The sequence below is a fragment of the Apodemus sylvaticus genome, chromosome 22 (genome assembly GCF_947179515.1).
Source record: "Apodemus sylvaticus chromosome 22, mApoSyl1.1, whole genome shotgun sequence".
Taxonomy (NCBI): Eukaryota; Metazoa; Chordata; class Mammalia; order Rodentia; family Muridae; genus Apodemus; species Apodemus sylvaticus.
Genome location: NC_067493.1, coordinates 6,528,597 through 6,556,004, shown reverse-complemented (window position 1 = coordinate 6,556,004; position 27,408 = coordinate 6,528,597). Strand labels below are relative to the sequence as shown.

Genomic DNA, 27,408 nt, shown 5'->3' with positions numbered 1-27,408 from the left:
ACATTAATAAGGTTTCTGTCTGGTATGTGTTCTTTGATCACAGTGGAGCTGAATGGGTGTTGCAATGGTTTTACCACATTGATTATATTCGTAAGGATTCTCTTGAGTATGTGTTCTCTTATGTCTTTCGAGATTACTGTGACATGAAAAGGCTTTACTACATTGTTTACATTCATAAGGTTTCTCTCCAGTATGAGTTCTTTTATGTCTTTGGAGATGACTGCGCTGTGCAAAGGCTTTACCACATTGATTACATTCCTAAGGTTTCTCTCCAGTATGTGTTATTTTATGATATTGGAAATGACTGTGTCTTGCAAATGCTTTACCACATTGGTTACATTCATAAGGTTTCTCTCCAGTATGTGTTATTTTATGATACTGGAGATGACTGGTTCTTGCAAAGACTTTACCACATTGGTTACATTCATAAGGTTTCTCTCCAGTATGTATCAGTTTATGTCTTTTGAGAACACTGTGCTGTGCAAAGGCTTTACCACATTGATTACATTCATATGGTTTCTCTCCAGTATGTGTTCTTTTATGATACTGGAGATGACTGGTTCTTGCAAAAACTTTACCACATTGGTTACATTCATAAGGTTTCTCTCCAGTATGTGTTCTTTTATGTCTTTGGAGATCACTGTGACCTGCAAAGGCTTTACCACACTGATTACATTCATAAGGTTTCTCTCCAGTATGTGTTCTTTTATGAATTTGGAGATGACCGGCTCTTGCAAAGGCTTTACCACACAGATTACATTCATAAGGTTTTTCTATAGTATGTGTTCTTTTATGATATTGGAAAGTACTGCACTGTGCAAAGTCTTTACCACATTGATTACACTCATAGGGTTTCTCTCCAATATGACTTCTTACATGCCTGCAACAAAAATAGCAAATGTGAAATGTTTACTACATTCATTACTCTGATCAATCATGTAATCAATATGAATTATGTTCACAATTTGGTCTAATGGTAAAGAAGCATCAGATCTTAATGTTTTAGCATTTTGTATGTTCACGGTGTTATCCCTCATCAAGACACCTGTAATGGTTATTACATGGCTCATATTGATAACAAACTCTTCTTATATGGGATTTTTATATGATCTACTTTAGCTTTCTGAAGAAACTTTGAACAACTCTGATCTTTATAATACGACTGCTTTCATAATTATAATTGTAGTGTGAATTAAAACACCTTTGACTATAAACCAGGACACACAGAATTTCCAAATTTCTAGTACCCAAAGAGTTTTTCTACGCTATGAGTTTGGGGCTATGCCCCATAAAACTAGAAAACCAATTAATTGCAAATGTCTATCATATTCCTAATGTCTATCAAATGCAGAATACTACATATCTTCTCATTGTTTAGAACAAAAATTTTATGTTGCTTCTTTCAATATCCCTATGCTCACATGTTTTTTATCCATTAGGACACATGATATACCTAATTAAAAAAGAATTATAAATGAAAGGTTTACACATTGCATTTACACTGCTTGAATTTTTGTTCCTCATAACATGTTCAATATAGATTAATGTTTCTCCACAACAAAATTCTTGATTCTCATAAAATGCCCTATCACAAAATTTAATCATATTACTACAAGAATATGAGTATCATCAATTTTACTATGGACTATTTGCTTACTAGAAAGTTTAGGATATAAATTTATCACTATTCTATGTGCAATATCTAAGTACTATGAGACTATACAGATTGACAGGCCCACAGCACAGCTGTAACATACCTACTTATCAAATGGATACACAAATCAGATATCAGATCTTGAGGTACATGCTTTTGTAAGAATATTATAATCATAGCTACACTTGAAGGACTGTTTGTTCATACTCCTGCTTCTCACTGGAGATTCTAAAAGATATAGAAACAATTCCTCAGAGGCAAACTTGTATCAGCTTCTACATGAAAATTACCTTTCATGTCTTCTACTACTTTGAAAATGCTCTTCAAGATGATGGTCTTCCCAATTATAGCCTAAAACACAGTACCAGTAAATGAATGATATACTATTGGAAATTAGGCAAAATTCACGGTATTGTAAATTTTCACTGTATCTATGAAATTTACAGTGAAAATTTAGTGAAACTGAGTTATTCATCTCAATCTTCATTATTCACAATTAAAATAATAGACGATCATTTATAACTGATAAACATTTGTTTTCTTTAGAAAAAAATAACAGTCTTACCTATAGCATTGAGGTTCAGGTAGGTTTCCAACATCACATCGTTGTAGAGATTCTTCTGGGAAGGATCCAGTAAATTCCACTCTTCCTCAGTGAAGTTCACATGGACATCATCAAAAGTCACTGTGTCCTAAATATCCCATACATGTGTACAACACAAAGCATGATACTAACATCAATGTAAAGGAAATACATGCTTTTTCGAAAACATATTCATATAATTTTGGCACTTGCTCCACTTATATTCTGACTCAAAATTTACAATCACTGTGTCCTTTTAGAAGGAGCTTGAATTATAAGATTCACCTGTGTTGATTTTGAACCCTTTGAATAGGATACAGCCTTGCCAGGGAAATTCCAAATGAGAGAGAAATGCACAGGAAACGATCACAATACTGATCACACACCTGAAAAATTGTATAAACAATTACTAACTACAGAAGTGATGGGCAAGCTGGGTGTATTTGCCTATGTCTGTAATCAAAGATGTATAGTCAGGTGATTGTCATATAGCTGGATGCTGGCATGGCTTATGTAATGTGCTTTAGGAGACCAAAAGTTATATATTAAGACCCTCAATCCTTACAAAAATCAACCAAAGCAGCAAAAATGATTGAGAACTCATATTTATTTACCAAAAATTCCCACAAAGAATTATACATTCACTTCACATCTGTATTCATCTTGTAGTTACATGAAGTGCAACAGTTTAAATTATTACATTAATAAAATTTTACTAAAAGGGAATGCTGACTTAAACAGTTAAAAATGAACAGATGAAGATATAGTAATTTAAATGTTGATCATAAATATGCAATGTAGGGCAGGAGAGAGGGAGCTCAGCAGTGGAAAGCTCTAGCTGGTCTTCTACATTTTGTTCATCAATTTCTCACAAACACATGGGGACCAATGACTACTAATTACTTCAAGATCAAGAGTTCTGAGCCCATCTTATGACAACAGTAAAGAAGAGACATATTATATTCATATTCATTCATATAGGTAAAACACTATTTACATGAACATTTCAGAACAATCATAAGTGTGAGGAAGTACATCATACACCTGGAATCCAAGGACTCTTAAGTCTCACTTAGTATTGATGTAATGAACACATATCAACTTGAGAAATAGAATATAACCTATCTATTTGGCCAAATTTCAGAGTGAATCATGAGCATTAAATGTTGCACAAAAGCATATGCTTATTGTGCAATAACATGTGATGTGACTTATGTCGTTCCTATATTAACTATCAGGACAGAAAGGATTTCACAGAGAGATTTTGTCTTGAAAAACATAAACAAAGGAATATGATTAAAAAAAATTAAACCACCAGGCTTGCAAAATAGCTTAGCATTAAATGTAAATGGGGCTAAAGCATCTTATGTGATTTAGGGACAGAGAACAAATATTGACTGTATGGGGGCATGAGAAGAAACCTGAAGGATCAGTTTCAACTAGAGCACAGTAGACAAACAGAACAAAATTTGTCCCGTCTAAAAGAAATTCAGGGGCACACCTGGATCACAGAATTAGGGAATGCCCAATGAAAACTCGCCCAACTGGAGACCCACATTATGGACAATCTCCAGTCCTTAACATTATTATGGATAAAATGTTATGCTCCCAGACAAGAGGCTTGCATATGTGTCCAAAGTGAGGCTTCACCCAGCAACTGACTGATATAGAGGCAGAGAACCACAGTGAAACATGGGATGGACATTGTAGAGGCTTAAGGAAGAGCTGGGGAAGGATTAAAGGCCCTGAAGATGGTTGGAACTCCCCATGTAGTCTTGTAGACTTAACGGAACTTTAATCTTAGGGATGCTGAGAGAGTGATCCCCCAACCAAATAGCAGATACCGGCTAGACTAAGGCCCCTGACACATAAGTAGCAGAAGTTCAGGTTAGTCTTCATGAGGGTCCTCAAACAACTGAAACAGGGGCTGTCCCTAAAGCTGCTGCCTATCTTTGGTATCTGTTCCTTTAACTGGACTGCAATGGCTGGCCTCAGTGGGAGAGAATGCACTTAACCCAGCAGAAACTTGAAGCCCAACAGTGTGGGGATAACCAGGGGACACAATCAATTCCATTTTGACACTGGATGCTATAGGCTCATGTTTATCCTGTGATGAAAATGCTTTCAGTCTACAGTGATCCTAATAGTATTCAGGAGCTCCTACATGGTTCAAATGTCTAAAGTGTCAAATGTCTGACACTCAAGGTAATATCTCGACTTTCGAATCTTTTAAAATCATAAAGCAACATAAAATGGTACAAAATAACCGTTCCTCTTCCAGTAGACAGGAATGTACACTCCTTTTTCACCCACATTCCATGCCTGCCAGGAGACAAATTAGGCTTTCCATAAGATTTACCACACTATTTATTATCCCGCATGCAATTTACACAGTTCTCCTTAACACTGCAAAAACACCAGAGACAGCTTAACCACTCTCCTGACTATGTCTCCTGGTGGATTGTTAAGATCATATTTTCCTGCCTCACACTTATCTCTGCTTTCAACATTAGCAAGCATTCCCTCTTGCACATTCCCACCAAACAGGTCAGTAACACGGGAAAAATGCAGCCAACATTCTCTCACAATACAGAGAGCAAACAGTAACTTGGGAATAAAATTACCACCCAAACAAGACAAACCCAGAGACAAGTATCTATACATATTATTACCACAAAATTAGATGCCTAGATATCAGCATAGGAATATAATGAGAATAAGCCAGAAAATATATCACCTAGAAATCGAAGGTGTCCTGTCTCAGCAAGTCCTCAAAAATTAAAACATGCAAGAGATTGGACACAAAAGATGTTGTTTAGTGAAAAGGACATAAGTGAGAACTTGGGGAAGGGATAGAAGTATACAAGAGGACCTGCAGACTGGAACACATATTGGGAGCAGAGAGAATGTGATGAGAGTAGAGAAAGACTATAAATGGGGTACGTGTAGAGAACAGAAACAGGAAACAAATATAGAGAGCAGCTGAAGCTACTGCCCCATGTATATAAAGCACACCTGACACCAGCAGCAGTTGATGGATACAGGTAATGATTTAAGCAGGTGCTAAGTCCCTGAGTGCAGGCCATTGAAATTGCTAGCACATGAACAACTACAGAGGCAAAGATCACACACCAAACAGGAAAGGAAGACAAATAACTGTACTAATTGGTCAAAAAATATTTGGAATCTAAAAGTTTCCTGGCACTAAATAACCAGGAACACTGCAACATACCAAAAGCAAAGACTATAATTGACTGTAATAGAAGGATATCAGCTTAAATGTCAAGAAAACAGTTTTAATGAAATTCTAAATGAATAATTTCTAAACTAAAGACAAATATTCCTATTAATGTACATGAAGCATCGAAAAATACCAAATAGATTGAAGCCAAAAAAATCCCCTTGCCACAAAATATTCAAAACACTATACATGTAAAGAAATATGAAAACTGCAATAAAAAAAAAAAATACAAGTCACATGTTAAAATAGACCTAATAGTTCCATACCTGCCCTTTCAATGTGTAGTGTAAATCACAAAATATTTTGGACATATGCTGCAGAATCTAAAAAAGCACCCATGATGTTTTTACAAGCAAACCAATGGTACAAATTATTTGGGGAGATTCAACCTTGATAGTGAAGTTATTCAAAGGTTACCACCTGGTTTAGCAAGTAAGAAGCATCACTAGAACCTCACACATGGTAACATCTAGCTGATGCTTCCCATCCATCCCTCGATAGGACCCTCCACCCCAGCACCCACTACTCATCCACTTGTTCCTCCCCATTGTGGTCAGATATCCTGTACTTACCATGTTCAGATTTCAGGGCTTCCCTGAGTTCCCCTCACAGCACAGCATGGAACAGCAGATTTCAGACCAGGAAACAGTGAACTATCCTTGCCTGCACAATCACAGGGAACTTGAAGAAAGGTACCTGGAAGATCCTGCCTCTTTCTTTGAATGGCAGGTCTGGCTTGAGGTCTGGATTGGGTAGTAAGCCTTACCACTCCTCAAGGTTAAAGTGTGCTTCTAGTCCAGAACCAAACTTTTTTTTCCAGACCTTACGAGTTGTTTGCACTTCCTTAGCATTTGTGCCTGCCTTGCACGAGGTATTTCACACCAACCAGCCCTATGGGAGGACCCACAATTGCAACTCAGGCTACTCAGCGTCCTGCTTCTCCCCTTGTGAGCAATGACCCTGCACTTAACAGGACCTAAATTCAGACCTTTTCTGAGCTTTCCTCACTGCACTTGCCTTCCTCTTCCTGTAATCAAGGTGAATAGCTTGCATAGCCCATTCCTCAGGTGCAGTGGAGGAATCAATCTGACCCACAAGGGGAAGGGTGCCCAGGCAATTAACTTTAAAGAGTGACTTTAGGAAATGAAACTTTTGTTTTCTGGCTTCATGCTGGGCTCAGGGAAATTGCAGCTCCCTTTCACCAGAAGATAAGTCCTTGATTTTGAAGTTTCCCTTGGCAGACAGCCATTATTTGTAGAAGAGGACAACTGTCTCTCAGACATTATAATGAATCTCCTTTCTACATACAGAGAATATTTCACTCTCTCTATGAGATATGCTGATCTAGAGAACCTCTGCAAACACAGCTGTTAATTTTCCCCCACCTTTCCATGGAGAAAGATTTGCTGAATAATAATAGTGCTCCACAGTGTTTGTCATCTGTTTTCTGGTTTTCTCACAGGGTTGTATCATACCTACTATCTGGTGGAAGGGAATTTTAAGAGGCCACAAAGCAAAACATTTGTTTCCTAAAATCCCTTTTTAATGTTAAAAGCCTGAGAATCCTTCCACTAATGGGCCAGCTTTATATCGCCCATGCAAGTCAATAACAGGTTATCCTCCTTGATTATTGGAAGAAGAAGAAGAAGGGGAGGTGCTGTGAGGAATTCTAACACAAGCTATGAAGTCAGGTCATGATGAGATCAGGATCACTGCCCACAAAGGGGAGGAGAAAGCAGCTGACCAGCCTCAGTTGCAATGGTGTGTCCTCCTCCAGCGCTGGGTGGGAGTGCAGATGGATGAGGTTCTTGGAGGACAGGCACAAATGCTATGTGAGTGCAAAACTGACCTGAGATATATGAAAGTTCTGGACCAGGACTGAAATCACACTCTAACCTTCAGGAGGGGTAAGACTCACTGCCAATCAAAGACCCCAAGCAGACCTGCCAAGCAGACTAAGAGGAAGGTTCTTTCTGGTGCCTTGTTGAAGTTTGTTTTGGCTTAGCAAGCTTGAGTGGTTCTCTGTGTCCTGCTTTGAGTGCTGCTCTTGGTTGCTGTGTGGTGACCTCAAGTAAGTTCTGGTTTTGAGACATGTTGAGCACAGGGTCTCTTTCCATAATGAGAAGAATATAATAAGTAAAATAAGAAAAATAATAAAAATAATATCAATCAATAAATAAAAATAAAAATAATAAAACCATTCAATAAATAAATAATAAAAATAATAAAAGTATTAAAGTAATAATAATATAAATATTAAAAGTAATAAAAGTTAAACATAATTAAAAAATGAGCTGTGGAGGTGGGGTGGTGTGTTCTTCCTCCGGCTGGAAGGGAAACATCAATCAGTTGTATCCAGATGTTGCCACATGTGAGGTCCCTTGTGTTGCTCCTCATATTCTGCATCAGGATGTGACCTGTGAACAACTTCACCATCAACGCTGAATCTGCTCAAAACAATTGATTCAGGGACTTGCTTATAATAATAATACATGTAGTATCGTCAATGTGGAGAACTCTATTTCCTCTTAAATCTACAAGTTCTGCTCTTAGCATTTAGCACTTATGCATAAGATCCATTTGTGTTTTATTTTTTGGAGCTTTTAAACAGCATCCCCTGCGTTGGATAGAACTCCAATATTAAATTGAGATACAGAAAAGTAGAACTGAAGATGTAAAGGTTTCACCAAACTTAGGAAATAGTGATGGTATGTTGCATTTAGCTGATGTAGGACTGCCTTAAAAACCACACTGATAGTATATTAAGCAGGCTGGTGAGAGACAAGGAAGGTGGGGGAATCACGTGTTTGTTCACCAGGTTTGTCTAGAAATCAATCTCCACACCATAACAAAGGAGACAACTGTAGTGTACAACCAGCAAAAGTGAACATGCTCACAGCAAAATAATAATAATAATAATAATAATAATAATAGTAGTAGTAGTAGTAGTGGTAGAAGTATTAGTAGATGCAATGATAATACTACTACTACTAATAATTATTATTAATAAAATAAACATCTATTACAAGCTGCTCACACAGTCATTACAGAATCACAACCAACATTAAGGCCTGGTGCACCTGATGCCCCCATTTTCTACATGAGGAAAGCATAGTTCTGCCACATGGGACAGACTACACTGGGTGACAGCCATGTGAGATGGAAAAACATGTATGTACTTGTAGACATCTGCCTAGCATGGCTGTCCTCTGAGAGGGAACACCAGCAATTAACTGACACAGATGCAGATACTCACAGCCAACCATTGGACTTGGGTCATGGATCCCTATGGAGAGTTAGGGGAAGGATGGAAGGATAGGTAGGGGAGGCCAATCCCTTAAGAAGACCAACAGTATCAAGTAATGCAGACCCCTGGGAGCTCAGAGAGACGAATCCATCAACTGAAGAGCACACATGGGCTGGTGCATAGTCCCAGGAACATATATAGCAGAGGACTGCATTGTCTGTGCACAGTGGGAGACTATACACCTAATCCTGTAGAGACTTGATGCTCCAGAGAAGAATGGGGGAGGGGAGGTGGTGGTAGGTGAGTGTATTAGAGGAGTAGAGGGGGGGTCATGAAGCATCCTCTCAATGGCTAAAGGGAAGTGGGATTGGGGTAAAGAGCCCTGGGAGTTGAGACCAGAGAGTGGGGCGACAATTGGAAAGGTAATACATAAGCCAATTAAGAAGTAATTGAGAGAATGACATAAGAAGAATGACATTGCTCCTTTTCAAATGCAGAAACATACTTGGCAGAGACAATAACAGCCTGGAGCCTGGGCCTTGGGAGCTTTTCCTGAGGCCACAATGCACTGAGAATAAAATAGAGCTCCTTGTCTAAAGCCAGGAATATGCTAGGAGAGCTGGTAATGGTCTGGGGCCAGGGCCTTCAGGACATTTTATATCCTCAGAGCCCAACTCTGTCCACCATATGGGGCTGCGGTTGTCAGTCCTAAGGCCACTGTAGGCTTGGGCAGTAATGTTCTTGAGACAAGGTCATTTCTCCTTGTGTCAAATTGTTTGAGAGACTCCCCCGAAATTTGTCCTACTGTATGATAATTTCTGCTGGCTTCATAGAATTCTCCCATTTCTTTCAATTTTCCCTCTGTTAGTATAAAAGGCTCTATTCTTAAGAGCTTTATTTAGCTTAAGATATGGCTTCTCTTAGACATCCCCACCACAACTTTTATATATTCTACCTTCTGCTTTGTTTTCTTTTTCATCCTCTAGGACTTTCAACTTAGGACCCTGTCACTGAATAATGACCATCTGCATTAGGTCCCTGGTATATTTAGGAAATAATTTTAGGAATATCTTTGCTGTGTAAATCTTCCATTTGCCTAAGTGACTGGACTTGCAGTCTCCTGCCCCTATTTAATTTTCTTAAGTATAGTATAGGGCCTGAAACTAAAAGAGCATTACCCAGAGCTGAATTCATGCTGTCATTAAATATATTTTAAGTAATATTTATTTGTGTGTAGACTGATTTCTTCCTGGAAAGGCATATTAATTCTAAAACATCCGTATATTTAGCTTTTTTAGGAAAAATGTTTCCAAAAAATGTTTTGTTGACTCATGTCACCTTGCTGCCTGTATGATGCTCCTCAGGGAAATGACCTTGCTTTCCTCTTGATTAAACTTTCTAAATTCTTCAGTTAAAAGGCTGTACCACAGAAAAGTTTTAAAATTAACCCTTGAAATCAAGTAGTGAACTGTCCATTGTAGCAACAGGAAGAGGATTTTCATGTGAAAGATGGTTTCTGCCTTCAGAGCAGAAAATGAGGAACAGGTTAGTGTGTGCACTGCATGGAGAAACAGGATAGGTAATAGTTTCATCACAGCTTTAAGTTTAAGGGAGTCAGTTGCTGGGGACACCATTATGAAGAAAGGCCTGTTACAAGTAGGGTGAGTGACTTTGTAATTTCCCAGCATGTATTAATTCATGGATATGAATGAAAACACACCAAATTGTAGGGGTGTACAATTGGGTAGGTTAGCTTGAGCCAGTGAATATTGAATGACTGAAAAGCAGTGAAATAAATTTTCAATATCCTTAGTGATCAAGGAAATGCAAATCAAAACACTCGGAGGTTTCACATTGCACTAGTCAGAAGAGCTAAGATAAAAACTCAGGTGAAAGGAGATGTTGGTGTAGATGTTTAGAAAGAGGAACTTTCCTCCACTACTGGCAGGATGGCAAGCTGGTACAATCACTCTGAAAATAATTCTGGCCATTCCTCAGTAAATTGGACCCAGCTATACCATTCCTGTCCATATACCCATAACGTGCTCCAACATGTAATGAGTACACAAGCTACATTATGTTCACAGCAGCTCAAATAAAACAGATGTCCTTTAACAGAGGAATGGAAACAGAAAATGTGGTGAATTTACACAGTGGTGTTCTAGTCAGCTATTAAAAATGAATAATTCTTTGAATTCTTAGGCAAAAGAATGAAACTAGGATATATCACCCTCTGTCAGGTAACATGATCACAAAAGAACACACATGGAATGTACTCACTGATAAGTGACTATTAGCCCAGAAGCTCTGAATGCCCAAGATACAATTCACAGACCATATGAAGCTGAAGAACAGGGAAGACCAATTTGTGGATGCTTCAGACCTTTTTAGAAGGGGGAATACAATATTTACGGGAGGAATTATGGAGACAATGTGACATGCAGAGACTGAAAAAAAGACCATAAAGAGACTGCCCCACCTGGGTATCCAACCCATATACAATCCTAAAACCAGGGAAGTGCTTGCTGACAGGAGCCTGATATAGCTGTCTCCTGAAAGGCTCTGCTAGAGGCTGAAAAATACAAAGGTGGATGCTCACAGTCAACCATTGGATTGAGCTTGGGGTCCTTGATAGAGGAACTGGGGAAGGGACTGAAGGAGCTGAGGACATGTACTGTCCCATTTGGGGAGCAACAGTCTCAACAAGCCAAACTCTCAGAGAGTGGACCACCAACCAAATAGAACACATGCAGGAACTCATGGGACCAGATGCATAGGAAGAAGAGGATGGACTTGTTAGATGTTAGCAGGAGGAATAGCTTTTGCGCCTAGGAGGTTGGATGCTTCAGTGTAGGTGAATGCCAGGGTTGTAAGATGAGATTGGGTGGATGGATGGGGGACACCCTCATATAGGAAGTCAGATGGAGAATTGCATAGGGGGATTCTGGGGGGAGACATGAAAAGGGGATGATATCTGAAATGTAAATAAAGAAAATATTCAATAAAATATTAAAATACTATATATACATATACATTATGCATATATACATATATACATTTATATAATTTGTATATATAGATATACATATATATACATATACATATACATATATGCATACATATATAAATAAATTAAAAATGGAAACCTTGCATCTAAAGAAAGATTTCTGTTAATGAATACATACTATTTTCAATTTGACTATAAATATGTTCACACAGAATCTGCAAATTCAGTAGTTTAAATATAGTTACAAAATTAATTATATTTACAAATTTAATAAATTCATTCCTGAGAGGTGAATAGGGATGTGTGTGCAAATGAACATGGAATCCAGAGGCTTTTGTTCCCTAAGACCAGATTTTCATGAAATTGAGAAATATCAAATTTTGGTGTTTGTAACTGACAGTGGTTTTTTGCAAGCATAGCAGTTGGTCTTAACACAGAGCTAATACTTCATCAACTCATATTTTAAAATATAGATAAACTGAAAAATAATTGTACCCACTGATGTTCCTCCCGTGGCCCAATCCAAGTCTTCAGATATGTAAAGTTGTTGGTTACGTGGAGAACAAGGAAAATAGCTTCCTATTTTCACTTTTAATCCAAGGCCTTGTGGAAAATTCCAAATGATGAAAATGTCATACTCTGCACACTGGTTTTCACTATGGTTCATGCTCACAGTTCTCCAATAGGATTAATAAATACCCTGGTTATCAACAAGGAAGACACCTAAATGAGATCCATCATAAGATGCTTATGTATGCACATCAATAAAGGGAAAGAAAATTTGACTTTCCCCTAAATTTTTAAAAATTTTATGAAAAGATTCTATTAAAGTAACCACATAGTAAAAACAATACACTTCATGGATAATTGAACGTTAATATACTTCTTATTAATGTTCAATGCTAAAACATGCTAGAAAAAATGATTATGAGATAACAAGTAACATGGTGTGTGATGTGTGTGTGAACACGTTTGTCATAAATACTTTTTAAAAAGTGCAGCCATTTATGTGCAACTGAAGGGGGATTCTGAATGTGTGTGAAAATAAAGATTGGTTATGAGTCTTTCATGTAAAGAGAGTAAACATATAAGAGATAAATATAAACTTAATAAAATATATAGTCTTAATCATTTATGGTTTTGTAATAATTGTTAATTTAAATGAGAGGGGAGCAAGGGCCAGAATATGTAGGGTTCTCTAGCTCTGGTTTGTACCCACCCAGTCCCTTAACTTTTGAATGTCTATTTGGTCAAGCACAGACCCCCAATACATTTAAGATCTGGTGGGAAAGCTGGTGCATGCATGAATTCCAATAAATAGATTCTAGAAATATAAAATATTTTCAAATATAAAATTATATTGCTTTCTGAGAAAATGATTTCATATACTCTTGCAAGGCAAGACAGAGGACCCCAGTGTCTAGATAAATAGACCGAGCGTCACAGCCACCATGATGGTCAACCTCAATTGTCTACTTGATGAGATCTAGAGTGGCCAGGGGTGTTGTGATCAAAGCAAGAGAAAGAGGTGAGAGACTATGTTCTAATGGCAGTGTGGGGGAAGGGCGCGCCTCAGTGGGCCCACGCCAAGGCATCCCTTCCTCCTGAGATTACCAGACACAAGACAGTATAGTACAGAATAGAGTTTATTCAGGACATTGGGAGGGGGGTTAGGAGGGAAGTAGAGTCAGAGAAAGGCAGAGGGAGGGAGAGTAGAGAAACAGAGGCGGCCATGACCATGTGGAGAGATGAGGGAGGGGAGAGGAAGGGAGGGGACCCCAAGAAGGGGCAAGAGAGAAGCTGAGAGTGAGAGAATAAGAGAAGGGGAGGGGCAAGCAGCACCTTTTATAGTGCACCAGACCTACCTGACTGTCGCCAGGTAACAGTGGGGCGGGGCAAAGCTGGCTGTTGCCAGGTAATTGTGGGGTGGAGCTTAGACAGAATCCTAACAAGGGGGAGGTGCCTCGGGGCGTGGCTGTAAGGGACTGCCTTGGTTATCTTAACTGGTGTGGGAAGCCCCACCCACTGTGGGCGGCACCATTCCCTGGCTAGGATCCCGGGCAGTGCGTGGAAAGGGGCTGAGCAGCAGCAGGCGTTCATTGCTCTTGGTGTCCTGACTATTTACACACCTGATGTGAGTGAGCAGCTGCTTCACACTTCAGAGTGGCATTGCCCACCATGAGGGACTTTACTGTGAACAGTGAGCTAGAATAAACCTGTTCTCCTGACAGAGTGTTTTATCAAAGCAGCAGCAGTGATTAAGATACTTGTGAATTGACCTTTATCCACTCAAGGTGGTCACAATGAGAGGTAATGTTGTGTCTTGTTTAAAGAAATTTTTATTAGATATTTTCTTATTTACATTTGTTTTGGGTTTTTTTGCTCTTTTTTTTTTTTTCAGACAGGGTATCTCTGTGTAGTCCTGGCTGTCCTGGAACTCACTCTGTAGATCAGGCTGGCCTCAAACACAGAAATCCACCTGCCTCTGCTTCCCAAGTGCTTTTTAATTTATTTTATTTTTAAATTTATTTATATTTTTATATATTTTATATTATATACATATGCTTATATTTATATTTTATTTACATTTCAAATGTTATCCCCTTTCCTCATTTTCCCTCTGAAAACCCTCTATCCCATCCCCCCTCCCCATGCTCACTAACCCACCCACTCCTGCTTCCCTGACCTGTTATTCCCCTACCCTGGGGCAATGAGCCTTCACGAATCCAAGGGCCTCTCCTCTCATGGATGTCTGACCAGGCCGTCCTCTGCTACCCATGTGGCTGGAGCCATGGGTCCCTCCATGTGTACTCTTTGGTTGGTGGTTTAGTCCCTGGAGGCTCTGGGGTTACTAATTGGTTAATATTATTGATTCTCCTATGGGAATGCAAACACCTTCGGTTCTTTGGGTCCTTTCTATAGCTCCTCCATTGTGGACCCTGTGGTCAGTGCAATGGCTGGCTGAGAGCTTCCCCCTCTGTGTTTGTCATGCTCTGGCAGAGACTCTCAGGAGACAACTATATCAGGCTCCTGTCAGCAAACACTTGTTGGCATCCACAATAGTGTCTGGGTTTGGTATATGAACTGGTTACTGGCCCCAATATGCTTGCATTACCCTAACTCACCCAAACTGTTATTGCAACAACACTGAAGGTAAGAGGAGGCCCTTTGTCCTCAGTCCGGCTATGTTGGCAGGTCTCGAGGTAGCCACAAGATGGCTCACAAATTTGGCCAGGGTGTATGAAAAAATAAAAGAGAGAAAATAAAAGCGCTACAGATTTTTTTTAGACAGAGTCATGGAGACATTTTTGACAATACACGCCCATGGATCCTGATTCACCAGAAGCAAAGGCAGCAGTGGCTCGAGCTTTTGTCAATCAGGGAACACCAGCTATGAAGACAAAGCCCCAGAGGGTGGAGTAGTTAGGACAGAGTTGTCTTAGTGATTTAAGGACAGTGGCAAAGAGAGTATTTAATGGAGGACAGACTGCAGAGGAGACGCAGATGGGAGGACAGAAGCAACAGACTGGAGACCTGGGAAAGATCCTGTTGTCAGCCAAGGCCAAATCAGAAGACCATAAGTTATGCCTAAAAAGGATGTAAGGGGGCCTTGAGAATCAAAAGTGCCCCACCACAAGACCAGGGTTACCCTAAAAGTAAAATGGAAACCCACCAGTTTATGTTGGTAAAGTTCACCATTCTGTCTTGAATCCCCAGTGGAAAGAGAAACAAAACAAAAATGCAGGACCTCTTAGATGCATTGAAAATCTCGGAATATTTAAGACTGCTAAAAGACAAAGCCTTACTCTGCCAACTTCAGGTGATCATTGTAGGCCTGGGTAATGCTTACTCAGACCAGGGGTCCTTGCATTAGCCAATGGCCAATGTATCACCAATCAATCAATCGATCAACATATAATCTGTCAGGAACCTGCAGTTCACAACTAATTAATAATTAGTCAGTTTTTGAGTCAGTTTTTGGTTCTGTGAAGACCAAAGTAATGGAGTAATTGTCAGTTGTTTATATTTATTGCTGATTAAAATTATTGATCAGTTAATCATGTGTTAAAAGTTGATCATTGACTAATTATCAATCAATTGGTTACTATTTATTGATCGTTGAATGATTAATTGACAGATCATGACTGGTTGACCGTCGACTGGCAGTCTGTTATTCATCACCAATCAAGTAACTGATCTGCTGCTGGACAATGAGGCTCATGGGGGAGGATTAATCAGTTGCTGACTGAATACTGATTGATGGACGATCGGTTCCCAATTGACTTGTGTTTATTTCCAATTATTGATCAATTATGGATGATCAATCGACCTCCTGGTTAAAGATGATGGCAGAATGACTCATTGCCAGCCTCTCTCCTTGAATGCCCCCAGTGTAACTTCTCAGCTGCCCTGTTGCCAGAGCCTGACCACATACGCTGGGCCTTTGTACGACTGCTCAGATAGACGCAGGGGTAACAGCGTTCACCAATGGCAACAGCTTCATACAGGATGGACAGACGTATGCTGGGGCAGCGGTGATGAGAAATACCGAGATCACATGTGGAGGACCACACCTGGCATGAATGTCAGCCCAGAAAGCTGAACTGGAAGCTATGAAAAAGTCATTAGAGCTAAGAAAAGACAAGACAAGACACACATGGCTAGTGTGCCATTGCTACCTCTCATATCCATGGGGCCATTTATAAGGAGAGAAGTCTTCGGAGGGCAAGGACTAAACTCCATCCCAGAGAGCAGAAAAATAGCCAGGGGGTGGCCCCAATACATTGGGCTCTTCATGTCTGAGATTGCAACAGACCCAGGAGTCCCCATACTCTCTCATCAGACAAAACATGTGATCGGGGCCAAAACCCTGTGGATGTCTCAGTGTTATAAGAGATGAGGAAGGACAGTTAACTGACTACTAACTAATTGTATGAGATAAAATGGTTCTACATAGAAATAAAGGAAGAAATTACAGACTTTCTAGGGTTCAATGGAAATGAATATGCAACATGCACAATCTCATAGAACATAAAGAACATTAAAGAGGAGTTAAGAGGAAAGTTCACAGCACATAAGGTCCACATGAAAGAATGGGAAAACTCACACGCTGGCAATTTAACAGCATGTTTTAAAGGCTACAACAAAAACAAGTGATGGAGCAAAGAAAACAAGGAAAGGACATCAAGAAATTTTCATGTTGGGGGCTGAAATGAATAAAATAGAAAGATAACAATTCAAAAAATTAATGAAACATGGAGTTGGTCTTTTGAGACTTTTATTAGACAAGATAACCAAACTCTTATTAAAAGATAAAGCATATACAAACTAATGAAATCTAAAATGAAATCGGGGATTAAATAACAGGCAATGAAGAAATCCAGAGAGTGGTAAGGACATAGTTTTAAAATGGGTACACTCCACCAACTTGGAAATTCTAAAAGAAATGGATAATTTCCACAATAGATTACACACACCAAAATTAAACTAGAGAAAACCAACATAAACAGACATAAACAAGAAGGAAAACAGAATTCATTAAAAACATTTCACCAAAATGAGCCCATGTCCATCAGTTTTAGAGTAGAGCCCTACCAGACTTTCAAAGAGAATTTATGAGAATTCAATGTATTCAACAATATAGAAACAAAATAAATATTAGCCAATTTATTTTATGAACCCATGATTACTCATATATCCAGTCAGAAAAGAGTGAACAATAAAAGAGAATTACAGACCAATCATCCTTAAAACCACACATGTAAAAATATTTAATAGACAAAGCAAATAAAATTAAATATAAAACACATCAAAAGATCATCCACCATGATCAATGAAGAAGACTTCATTCTAGAAACACAGTGAGGTTTCAACATAATGGGATTAAAGTGTAAGAAAATCCAAGAGTTGATCATCTCATGAGATAATATACAATTCTCTGACAATATTCAACACCACTTTATGATAAAATTATTTGAGGGATTAAGGATACAAGAGACATGCCTAAACATAAAAATGTCACTTTACAGCAAGCCTATAGCCAACATTAAATTAACTGTAGAGAAATTCAAATTAATTCCACTAATTCCCAAACTAGACAAGGTGTTCCATTTTCTCTATTACTATCTATTCAATATATAATGTAAAAGTTTAGCTAGATCAATAAAACTGAAGCAGAGGAAGGTAATATAAATTAGAAATGAGGAAATAAATTATCTTTCTTTGAAAATGATTTGATAGTTTGAATAAATGAAACAAAATTTCACAAAGGCAATTCCTAGGGATGATGAACACTGTCAGCAAAGTTGTTGAATACATAATTAACTAGAAAAATAAAAATAAGTGGCCTTCGTAGGTAAAAATGGGTTTGCAAGTGCAAATAAAATGTAGATATATCATAAACTATGAATTGAATTTTGACACTTGTTGTATTATTTGCTCCACAATAAATAACATTGAGGAACTCAATAAACATATGTTGGCTAATAACGTACCAAAATCTTTTTAGTCACAGATTACTTTTGGAGTTCTTGAAGGTTCTCAAAGACTACAGTTATATGCAAATGCTTTAATAGATTAATTACATATTAAAGTGTTTACTATTGTATAAATAAACTAGAAAGTACAAAATTTTGATACTTGACTGTGTTTATTAGGTTTCTCTGCATTATGACTTTTTCTTATGCTTTCTAAGAGAACTGCTACATGGAAAGGCCTTCTTTACCAAATGGAATATTCATAGCATTTATTTCAGGATGTATTTTTATGCATTCATAGATAACTATTGTGAAATATTTTATCACATTGACTGTATTTATAAGTTTTCTCTTCAATATATGTTCTGTTATGTATTCAATGATGACTCTCATATAAAAATGTTGGGAACAAGCAAAACAAACTTGCTCTAAGGACTGCCTTTTAGTTACCAACCTCTACTTAACCATGAGTTGTAACTAAGTTCAAGTCCCAGGTCATAGGGGACCTGCATACTTAAAAATATTTGGCAAGCTTTCATCACTTGTTTTATTCCCCAAAACATAATGACTGTTCTTAGCAATAATTTCTGTTATCCGTGTTTTATTCCTCAAAATAAAATACGTGTTTCTAACTACAAAAAAACCAGTGGGTGTGATAGGCTAAACCATAAAACCTAGAAGAAAATCCTCATTGGTGAGAAATGCAGCTGTAACTTAGCATGGATATTTGTGGTTTCAGGTTTGAAATCTATATCAGATTCTGGCTTATGGTGGGGATGGGATGGGGTGATTCAGATAAGCTTCTTAATATATTCTTCCAGGATGCATTAATCAGTAACGATTTGACTACAATAGCTTCTTATCATTTCCATTGTCCTGCTGTTTGAATTGTGTTGGAACTCAGTGAATCTCATAACATAATGGATTTACCACATTGCTAAAATTCATAGAATTTCTCTCCAGTATGAATAGTTTCATAATGATGAAGACTATGGAGGTGTACAAAGGTTTCATTATACTAAACACATTCATAAAGTTTCTCTCTAACAAACATTCTTTCATGAAAATGAAGACTACAGAATTGTGCAAAGTCTTGACCACATTAAAAGGACTCACGGTGTTTCTGTCTTATTATGTCCATTGCTATGAAAAGTCATAATGAACAAGGCAACTCCTATAAAAGCAACAGTTTAATTGGGGCTGGTTTACAGTTTCAGAGGTTTATTCCATTTTCATCATATCAGGAATGCAGAGAGTCATGATGCTGTAGAAGCTGAGAGTTCTGCATCTTTATCCAGTGGCAGCTAGGAAGAGACTGTCTTCCAGGGACCTAATATGGGGGGGGGAGGGTTTCTTCAGTACTGGTAGGATTTTTAAAGCCCACCCCATAGTGATGCACTTCCTCCAAAAAGTTCACACCATCTTATAATGCCACTCCCTTAGCTTAGCATATTTAAATTACCACATAATACTGCATGGCCCCAATATGATTGTTCAAACACATGAGTGTATAGGGATCACAATTAAACATGCAGAATACATGAGCTCCTACGTCAGAAATCCCCATCCTTTAGAGCAGTCTCAAAAACAGTAAACGTCCAAAGTTCAAAGACTCTCCTAAGATTAATCCATTCATATAGTAGTAATCACACACATTTTCAAAAACAAAACCACATCATATGTCTTCATATAAACAGGTTACACTTCACTATTCCTAAAAGTCATTGTGAGGAAGTCCTGTACCTAAAAAAAGACCAAAATCCAGCTGATCAATCTCTAAATGCTGCAAGTCCAGGTATGATGTCAAAGCAATCTTCTGATCTATAACTCCTTTCTTCATTGTTTGCTGAAGCACAATTGTTTCACTTTGAGTGGTTTTATTCCCTTAAAGAAGTTTTCCTGAGCAGGTAACACACAGTTTTATCATATCAACATCTTGGTGTCTGTATCCAAGGTAATTTTGATATCACAGCTTCTGGTTTCAATGTCTGGAATCCATACATGATCACCTCTGGTCCCCTGACAACACAGGGTCACTTTTTCAGCTCTGCCCTTTCTATCACTCTAATGTCTGGTTGACTCCACTCTCCTGCTCCTGCTGTTCTTGCTGCTCATCCCATGGTACTTGCATCTTCAGGATGCTGGATTCTTCTGCTGCAAAAATGCTTAACCCATAGCCTCCCTATGATCGCTCAATGATGCCAAGCCTCAGCTGCTCTGCATGACAACTTCATGCATTCAAAACCAGTACCTCTTGGGTGATTCTTATACATGAACAAGTCCAGCTGCACTACTAGGTACAACCTTGACTGTCTCTGGAACACACCCACTTTTTCACTCAGAAAACACTACCCAGAAGATGTTACGTCAGTGATGCGTATTTCTTCCCCATCACCTCTAATTCTTGAATTACAGCTATCCAGCATTAATTGTCTCCTTAGTCCCTGCTATTCTTGCCTCTAAATCCAGAGCCACATAGACAAAGCTGCTGAGTTCTCCCACTTGATGTGGCTGAAACATCGACACTTCTATTATATTATCACCCAATTTCTTTTCTTCAAAAATTTTACTGCCTAAAGTTGGCAGTCCTGGAACTTGCTCAGTAGAATAACCTTGAACTCAAAGATCTCCAGGGCTCTGTCTCCTGAACTCTGGGATAAAAATCATGCAATACCATGCCTGGACCTAAGCTTTTCCTTTCAGATATTAAATTGAAAACCCAGAATAGCAATCAAGTTCCCCTCTCAGTTTGACACATACTTCTATCATCATATCTACACATGAAAACAATAACCAGGTAATAATAATTCCTAAAATGATATAGTTCACTTTCATACAACTACAAATCCACATGTTTAGCTGGATGGAACCTTGCCCTAATGGATCCATTCCTGTAACACCATTGAGTATCCTTGATCACACGATTTAGCTTCCTTCAGCGTCCTGATGATGCCTTGCATTTTGAACCTTACGTTTTATATTTCTCATTTCTTAGTTTTCTATACTTGTTAAAAACTGTAAGGCCAAATTCTATGTGGTGATTTTCATGAATTACTTTGTCAAAGCAATCTCTTTCACATAACCTCAAGGAAACTCTTTAGACAAGGATAAAAGGCAGCAATTTTCTTTGCCAATTCATCCAAAAGAACCATCTTCAGAGTGGAAATAATCCCAAGCACCAATGTCTATCACATTCCTAATATGATAGCCCCCTAACTCCCACTAAGTTCATGATTATTTTCAGTAGATTTATTTCCATCACGGAGAATTTGCAGATTTCTCTATTGTGAATATACTTTACCACATTGTTTATATCAATGAGGTTTCTGTCTGGTATGTGTTCTTTGATCATAGTGGAAATGAATGGGTTTTACCACATTGATTATATTCGTAAGGTTTCTCTTGAGTATGTGTTCTCTTATGTCTTTCGAGATTACTGTGACATGAAAAGGCTTTACTACATTGTTTACATTCATAAGGTTTCTCTCCAGTATGTGTTCTTTTATGTCTTTGGAGATGACAGGCTCTTGCAAATGTTTTACCACATTGGTTACATTCATAAGGTTTCTCTCCAGTATGTGTTATTTTATGATATTGGAGATGACTGGTTCTTGCAAAGACTTTACCACATTGGTTACATTCATAAGGTTTCTCTCCAGTATGTGTCAGTTTATGTCTTTGGAGATGACTGTGACCTGCAAAGGCTTTACCACATTGATTACATTCATATGGTTTCTCTCCAGTATGTATCAGTTTATGTCTTTTGAGAACACTGTGACCTGCAAAGGCTTTACCACATTGATTACATTCATATGGTTTCTCTCCAGTATGTGTTCTTTTATGATACTGGAGATGACTGGTTCTTGCAAAGACTTTACCACATTGGTTACATTCATAAGGTTTCTCTCCAGTATGTGTCAATTTATGTCTTTGGAGATCACTGTGACCTGCAAAGGCTTTACCACATTGATTACATTCATAAGGTTTCTCTCCAGTATGTGTTCTTTTATGATACTGGAGATGACTGGTTCTTGCAAAAACTTTACCACATTGGTTACATTCATAAGGTTTCTCTCCAGTATGTGTTCTTTTATGATATTGGAAAGTACTGTGATGTGTAAAAGTTTTACTGCATTGATTACATTTAAAAGGTTTCTCTCCACTATGACTTCTTAAATGCCTGCAACAAAAATAGCAAATGTGAAATGTTTATTACATTCATTACTCTGATCAATCATGTAATCAATATGAATTATGTTTACAATTTGGTCTAATGGTAAAGAACCATCAGATCTTAATGTTTTAGCACTTTGTATGTTCACGGTATTCTCCCTCATCAAGACACCTGTAATGGTTATTACGTGGCTCATATTGATAACAAACTCTTTTTATATGGGATTTTTATATGATCTACTTTAGCTTTCTGAAGAAATTTTGAACAACTCTGATCTTTATAATACGACTGCATTCATAATTATAATTGTAGTGTGAATTAAAACACATTTGATTGTAAACCAGGACACACAGAATTTCCAAATTTCTAGTACCCAAAGAGTTTTTCTACACTATGAGTTTGGGGCTGTGCCCCATAAAACTAGAAAACCAATTAATTGCAAATGTCTATCATATTCCTAATGTCTATCAAATGCAGAATAGTACATATCTTCTCATTGTTTTAGAACAAAAATTTTATGTTGCTTCTTTCAATATCCCTACGCTCACATGGTTTTTATCCATTAGGACACATGATATACCTAATTAAAAAATAATGATAAATGAAAGGTTTATACATTGCATTTACACTGCTTGAATTTTTGTTCCTCATAACATGTGCAATATAGATTAATGTTTCTCCACAACAAAATTATTGATTCTCATAAAATGCCCTATCACAAAATTTAATCATATTACTATAAGAATATGAGTACCACCAATTTTACTATGGACTATTTTTTTACTAGAATGTTTAGGATATAAATTTATCAATATTCAATGTGCAATATCTAAGTACTATGGGACTGTATAAATTGGCAGGTCCACAGCACAGCTCTACTGTAGCTACTTATCAAAGGGATACACAAATCAGATATTGGATCTTATAATCATAGTTACACTTAAAGGACTGTTATTTTATACTTTTGCTTTTCGCTGGAGATTCCAAAAGATATGAAAAATTCCTCGGAGGCAAATTTCCATCATCTTCCACATAAAATTACCTTTCATGTCTTGAACTACTTTGAAAATGTTCTTCAAGGTGATGGTCTTCCCAATTATAGCCTAAAACATAATATCACAAATTAAATATTCTATTGGAAATTAGGAAAAATTCAAGGTACTGTGAATTTTCACTGCACAATGAGAGTTACATTGAAAATTTAGTGAAACTGAATTATTCAGTTCTATCTTCATTATTCACAATTAAAATAATTGAAGACCATCAATAAACAATAAACATTTGTTTTCTTTAGAAAAAAATAAATCTAACCTATAGCTTTGAGGTTCAGGTAAGTTTCCAACATCACATCTTTGTAGAGATTCTTCTGGGAAGGATCCAGCAAATTCCACTCTTCCTCAGTGAAGTTCACATGCACATCATCAAAAGTCACTGCATCCTAAATATCCCATATATGTGTACAACACAAAGCATGATACTAACATCAATGTAAAGGAAATGCATGTCTTTTCAAAAACGTACTCATATAATTTTGGCATTGCTCCACTTATATATTGACTCATAATTTACAATCACTGTGTCATTTTAGAAGGAGCTTCAATTATAAGATTCACCTGTGTTTCATTTGGACACTTTGAATAGGATACAGCCTTGCAAGAGAAATGCAAATTGAGAGAGAAATGCACGGGAAATTCCATAATACTGAGCATGCATCTGAAAAATTGTAAGAACAATTACTAACTACAAAAGTGGTGGACAAGCCGGGTGTATTTGCCCGTGTCGGTAATCACAGAGGTACAGGAAGGCGTATGTCACAGAACTGGATGTCGGCATGACCTATGTAATGTGCTCTAGGAGAGCAAAAGTTATATATTAAGTCCCTCAATCTCTACAAAAACCAACCAAAGAAACAAAAATGATAGAGAACTCACAGTTCTTTGCTAAAAGTTCCCACAAATGATTATACATTAACTTCAGATCCATATTCATCTTTTAGAAACATGAAGTGCCACAGTTTAAACTATAACTTTAATAAAATTTTACTAAAAGGGAATGCATGCTTAAACAGATACAAAGGAACAGATGAAAATATAGTAATACAAATTTTGATCATAAATAAGCAATGTAAGGCAGGAGAAAGATCTCAGCAGTGGAAAGCTCTAGCTGGTCTTCCACATCGTGTTTGTCAATTTCTCAGATACACATGGGGGACAACAACTACTAATTACTTCAAGATCAAGAGTTCTGAGGCCACCTTATGACAAGTGTAAAGAAGAGACATGATATACATATTCATACACATAGGCAAAATATTATTTATTCAAACATTTCAGAACAATCACAAGTGTGAGGAAGTACATCACACACCTGGAATCCAAGGACCCTGAAGGCCCATGCATCAACTTGAGAAATAGAATATAACCTATATATTTGGCCAAATTTCAAAGTGATACATGAGGATTGAAAGTTCCACGAAAGCATATCCTTATTTTGCAAAACCATGTCATATGTGGTTCCTATATCGACTATCAGGAGAGTAAGGATTTCACAGAGAGATTTTATCTTGAAAAACAAAAACAAAGCAATAATATTTAAAAAATATTAAACCACTGGGCTTGCAAAATAGCTTAGCATTAAATGACAATGGGTTTAAAGAATTTTATGTGATTTATGGACAGAGTACAAATGTTGACTGTATGGGTGCATGTGAAGAATCCTGATGGATCAGTTTCAATTACAGCACAGTAGACACATAGAACAAAATTTGTCCCATCTAAAAGAAAGGCAAGGGCACACCTGAAGCACAGAATGAGGGACTGTCCAATGAATATTCGCCGAACTGGAGACACACCTTATGGGCAATATCCAATCCTTAACATTATTTTGGATACAATGTTATGCTCCCAGACAGGAGACTTTCATAAGTGATCAATCAGAGGCTTCACCCAGCAGCTGACTGAAATGGATGCAGAGAACCACAGTAAAACAGGATATGGACCTTGGAGATGCTTAAGGAAGAGCTGGGGAAATATTCAATGCCCTGAAGATGGTAGGAACTCCACAGGTAGTCTAGCAGACTCAACTAACCTATAACCTTGGGGACACTGAGAGACTGAGCCACCAACCAAATAGCAGACACAGGTTGGACTAAGGCCCCTGGCATATAAGTAGCAGAAGCTCAGGTTAGTCTTCATGAGGGTCCTCCAACAACTGGAACAGGCAGTGTCCCTAAAGCTGCTGCATATCTTTGGTATCTGTTCCTTTAACTGCACTCCAAAGTCTGGCCTCAGTGGGAGAGGATGCACTTAACCCAGCAGAAACTTCAAGCCCCAGCCAGGGGACCTAACCAACTCCATTCTGACCCTGGATGCTATAGGCTCATGTTTATCCTGTAATGAAAATGCGCTCAATCTACAGTGATCCTAATAGTCTGCAGGAGCTCCTACATGGTTCAAATGTCTTAAGTGTCATCTGACACTCAAGGCAATATCTTGAACTTCAAATCTTTTAAAATCTCAAATTAAGTCATATCTTTCTGACATACAATGATACAGAATGCTCCTTCCTTTTCCAGTAGAAAGGAATATGTACTCCCTTTTCAACCACATGCCATTCCTACCAGGAGATAAAGTAGACATTCCATGGATCTACCACACTATTTGTTACCCCACATGCAATTTACACAGATGTCTCTAACACTGTTCAAATACCAGAGATAGCTTACCCCTTCTCCTAACTATTGCTCTGGGTGGACTGCTAAGATCATATCTGACTGCCTGCCACTTCTCCTAGCTTTCAACATTCGCAAGCATTCCCTCCTGAATATACCCGCCAAACAGGTCAATAAAAGAGTCAAAACACAGGCAACATTCTCTGAAAATACAGACAGCAAACAGTAATTCAGGAATAAAATTACCACCCAAATAAGACAAACCCAGAGACCAGAATCTAGAACTATTTTCACCACAGACCCAAATGTGTACACACCAGAATAGGAATATAATGAATATCAGCCAGGGAAATATGTCACCAAGAAATTCAAAGTGTCCTGTCACAGCATGTCCTCAAAAATTAAAACATGCAAGAGATCTGAAACAAAAGAGGTTGTTTTGTGGAAAGGACAGGAGTGAGAACCTACAAACTGGAATACCTATATGGAGCAGAGAGAACATGATGAGAGTAGAGAAAGACTATAGAAGGGGCTTGTGTAGAGAACAGAAACAGGGAAGAAATATAGAGAGCAGCTGAAGCTAGTGCTCCATGTATCTAAAGCACACCTGACAACAGCAGCAGTTGATGGAGGCAGGTAATGATTTAAGCAGGAGCTAAGTCTCTGAGAGCAGGCCATTGAAATTGCCTGCACATTTACTACTACAGATGTAAGGTTCACATACCAAACAGGAAAGGAGGATTAAATGAATAAATGGACTAATTGATCAAAAAATATTTGTAGTCTAAAAGTTTCCTGATACTAAATAAACAGGAACACTGCAACATATCAAAAGCAAATACTAGAAATGACTGTAATAGAAGATGAATATTATCTGAAAGACAAGGAAGTACTTTTAATGAAATCCTAAATGAATAATTTCTAAACTAAAACTCTGATTCCTATTAAGGTATAAGAAGCATCCAAAATACCAAATAGGTTGGAATAAAAAAAAAAAAAAAGCCCCCTCGCCACACAATATTCAAAACACTGTACATGTAAAGAAATAGGAATAGTGCAAAAAAAGAAGAAAATAATAAAGAAAAGAAAACAGAAACCAGTCACATGTAATATAAAGCTATTAGATTCATATCAGCCCTCTCAATAAACAGTGTAAAACAAAAAAAAATGTTTTGGAAATATGCTGCAGAATTAAAAAAAAAAAAAAGCAGCCATGATATTTCTAAAATCAACTCAGTGGTCCAAATGATTTAGAAAATTCAGACATGATAGGGAAGATATTCAGAGGTCAGTGCCTGATTTAGCAAGTAAGAACCACTAGAAACCTCACACATAGTCACATCTAGCTGATGTTTC

The 27,408-nt window shown here is 37.8% G+C and overlaps 1 protein-coding gene across 1 annotated transcript; it reads right to left on the bottom strand.

Annotated features, from left to right (window-relative positions):
* Positions 1 to 258: 258 nt before the first annotated feature.
* On the bottom strand, positions 259 to 23,727 carry LOC127672813 (zinc finger protein 431-like). The gene is made up of 4 exons (XM_052168185.1): positions 23,694 to 23,727; positions 23,425 to 23,485; positions 21,615 to 22,388; positions 259 to 862 (listed from the first exon to the last, which is right to left on the bottom strand). Exons 1-4 carry the CDS (start codon positions 23,725 to 23,727, stop codon positions 259 to 261), a joined length of 1,473 nt encoding a protein of 490 aa, XP_052024145.1.
* Positions 23,728 to 27,408: the final 3,681 nt, after the last annotated feature.

Coding starts and splice junctions, on each gene's coding strand:
- LOC127672813 (XM_052168185.1), bottom strand. CDS start 23,727: ATGTTGGAAACTTACCTGAACCTCAAAGCTATAG. Junction 22,389..23,424: donor AGTAGTTCAAGACATGAAAG/GTAATTTTATGT, acceptor TTTTTGTTGCAG/GCATTTAAGAAGTCATAGTG. Junction 863..21,614: donor AGACATAAGAGAACACATAC/TCAAGAGAAACC, acceptor AAGAAGTCATAT/TGGAGAGAAACCCTATGAGT.